Here is a 2,327-nt window from a genome sequence, read left to right on the forward strand (position 1 = left end):
CTCATTTATTAAAATGCCAAATGCTGAAATATAACTGCATTTTATCAGGAAGCTGCAATCTTTATGCAACAAATAAAAATAAAAAATGTCGGGCAAAAGGGCTCAATGATGGAGGCTAGAAAAGCACCGGGACCTTCTATTAAGGATGGTAAATAATGAAATTTTAGGATTTTCACATTTTTGTTCGAGTAATCTTCCCAGAATTTCACACCGACACAACCAGGTTACAAAGTGTCATTGACCTTTGACCTTGAAAAGAGGCCACCATTTTGAATAAGAAAAAAATGGTACCAGCTACAAGTTTGAAACCCTTCTAGGGGTTTTGATTTTGATCCATGTCCTCTTGACTCTTCAAGCAATATTAGGAAGCTACTGGGAAAAAAGAAATATTGAAAATACAAGTTGTAGACTTTGAAGGATTTTAGCATGGTGAGCTAGCAAAAGTGTTTACCAGAAGAGGGAGGAAGGGTGGGAATTGCTAGCAGATCATTCAATTCAAGTTATTTTGACTTATTTAGACCAAACTGTTGCAGTGAAATGGAAAAGATGTAGGCTACAAGTTGTTTTTTGTTTTGCTATTTGTTCTTGTATCTAAAGTCATATCGTCACGGCAATATTAGTCAATAATATCTCAAGTTTTCCTCATATCGCACAGCCCTACTCTGGAGTTACAATGAAGGTGTGATTTGAAAATCCATCTGCTCACAATTACTGCATCTTTACTGATCACTTTACTGTCTTTTTTGTCAATAGCACAAACACAACCCATGTTTAGAGGACAGACCTTAGCAACACAACTCAAACTGGCACTTGTTTTTGAATAATTTAACAGTCAAGAGCCTCAACTTTTAGCTCACAAAATGATGCACAGCCTGGAAATCCAAACAGTCTCGTGGCAATTACCGTTCATTTGGGTCTCGTTAAGTTCATCAAACAACCCACTGTCGATGACTTCCCTCTGCCATCGGATGGGGACAGCACCCGTGCTGAAGTCCTTGAAGAACTTCTCGTCCTTGGCGTCGAGTTCCACATCCTTAACGTCGGAGTTGTCCCGATAGTCATCGATGTGTTTGGCGTAGACCACGTTCGGCTTTGGTACCCAGGGGGGCTCCACCAGCCCTGCTTCCAGGCGGTGGAAGTTGATGTTCTTGAAAAATGTGTGGTTACGTGGGTCGTCCCCTTTGCTGTTGAACCAACACATGGAGGTCACATGTCAGACAACTTCAGAAACTTTGGTGGATTTATTGAGAATATGCTTTCAGCTCTAGAGAGGATTACATTTGACAAATATTTCCACTTTATTCACAATTTGGAATTAAAAGTTGTAGATTTTTAGCATTCCTTTATCGCTCTCACATTTTTTACTGAAATGTTGGGAAAATTGAACACAAAAATTGTTGGCTCAAGCTGAAGGAAACAAAATGAGATATGTAAGAATGTGGACGTGGTTAACAAAAAAAACCCTCTGTTGCCATGGAAATCCAAAAGTTTACTTATGCTGATTTTTCTAAAAGTTACTTGGGCTTGTTCGCCACCACGAGGTGAGCAAACATTTGAAAACCAACAGAAAAGCTGCCATTTAAAAAAAAAAAAAAAGTGTTTTTTCATGGATTTGTCTGCAGCTCTGACCAGAGTGGCTAAAGAGAAGGGAAGAGTGAAGGCCCTGAAGAGGCCGTTCAGCCGGTTAAAGCAGGAGATCATAACTCTCCTCTTAACACCATGACATGAAACGGAGCTGACATTAGTGTTTGCATGTTTGAGGTTCTGCTTGATTGGCCTGTGCACAGTTTAAAATCACACGGATTGATGTCAAACACTAAAAACAATGTTTTTCAGTTTCAAAGTGCAAACATGAACAAAAAAAAAATCATTCTTCAAACTTGTCTGCCTTCATCATGCGTTTGGCAGATACTTTTTCACTTATTTAAAGAAACGAGGATAAGAAAGGAGACCGTTTTTGCGGTCTATCCTCTAAGAAACGTGACAGAACAAATGAGTTTGAACTCCTTGTGGGAGAAGCAGGTGATTCAGAGAACAAAAAACATTATTTTAACAGACAAACACATCCTGTGCTCCAGTTTTTCAATGTTACCGTCTGGCCATCGTTTACTGTTCTAGCAAGGAAAACAAACAGATACACAACATTTTTTATCCTGCTATGAAGCTTTTAAATCAGAGTGGCCACACTCGACCATAGGGAGGTACCTGTCTCATAGTCACCTTTTAATTTATTTAATTTTTATTCTATTTTATTATTTTAATGATTTTACCTATTGTTGTTTTGTTTTTTACTGTCACGTCTTTTATCTGTTCTTGCTGGACTGAAT

General features: G+C 38.5%; 1 protein-coding gene across 1 annotated transcript in view; it reads right to left on the reverse strand.

Annotated features, from left to right (window-relative positions):
• Nucleotides 1-378: 378 nt before the first annotated feature.
• The window catches only part of grk7b (G protein-coupled receptor kinase 7b), a 5,858-nt gene continuing 3,909 nt past the window's right edge, over nucleotides 379-2,327 (reverse strand). The window contains exon 4 of the mRNA XM_024276978.2: nucleotides 379-1,184. Coding sequence (XP_024132746.2) covers nucleotides 854-1,184 — 331 coding nt within the window. The 3' untranslated portion in view covers nucleotides 379-853. The remainder of the gene's footprint in view (nucleotides 1,185-2,327) is intronic.

Source organism: Oryzias melastigma, linkage group LG13 (genome assembly GCF_002922805.2).
Source record: "Oryzias melastigma strain HK-1 linkage group LG13, ASM292280v2, whole genome shotgun sequence".
NCBI lineage: Eukaryota > Metazoa > Chordata > Actinopteri > Beloniformes > Adrianichthyidae > Oryzias > Oryzias melastigma.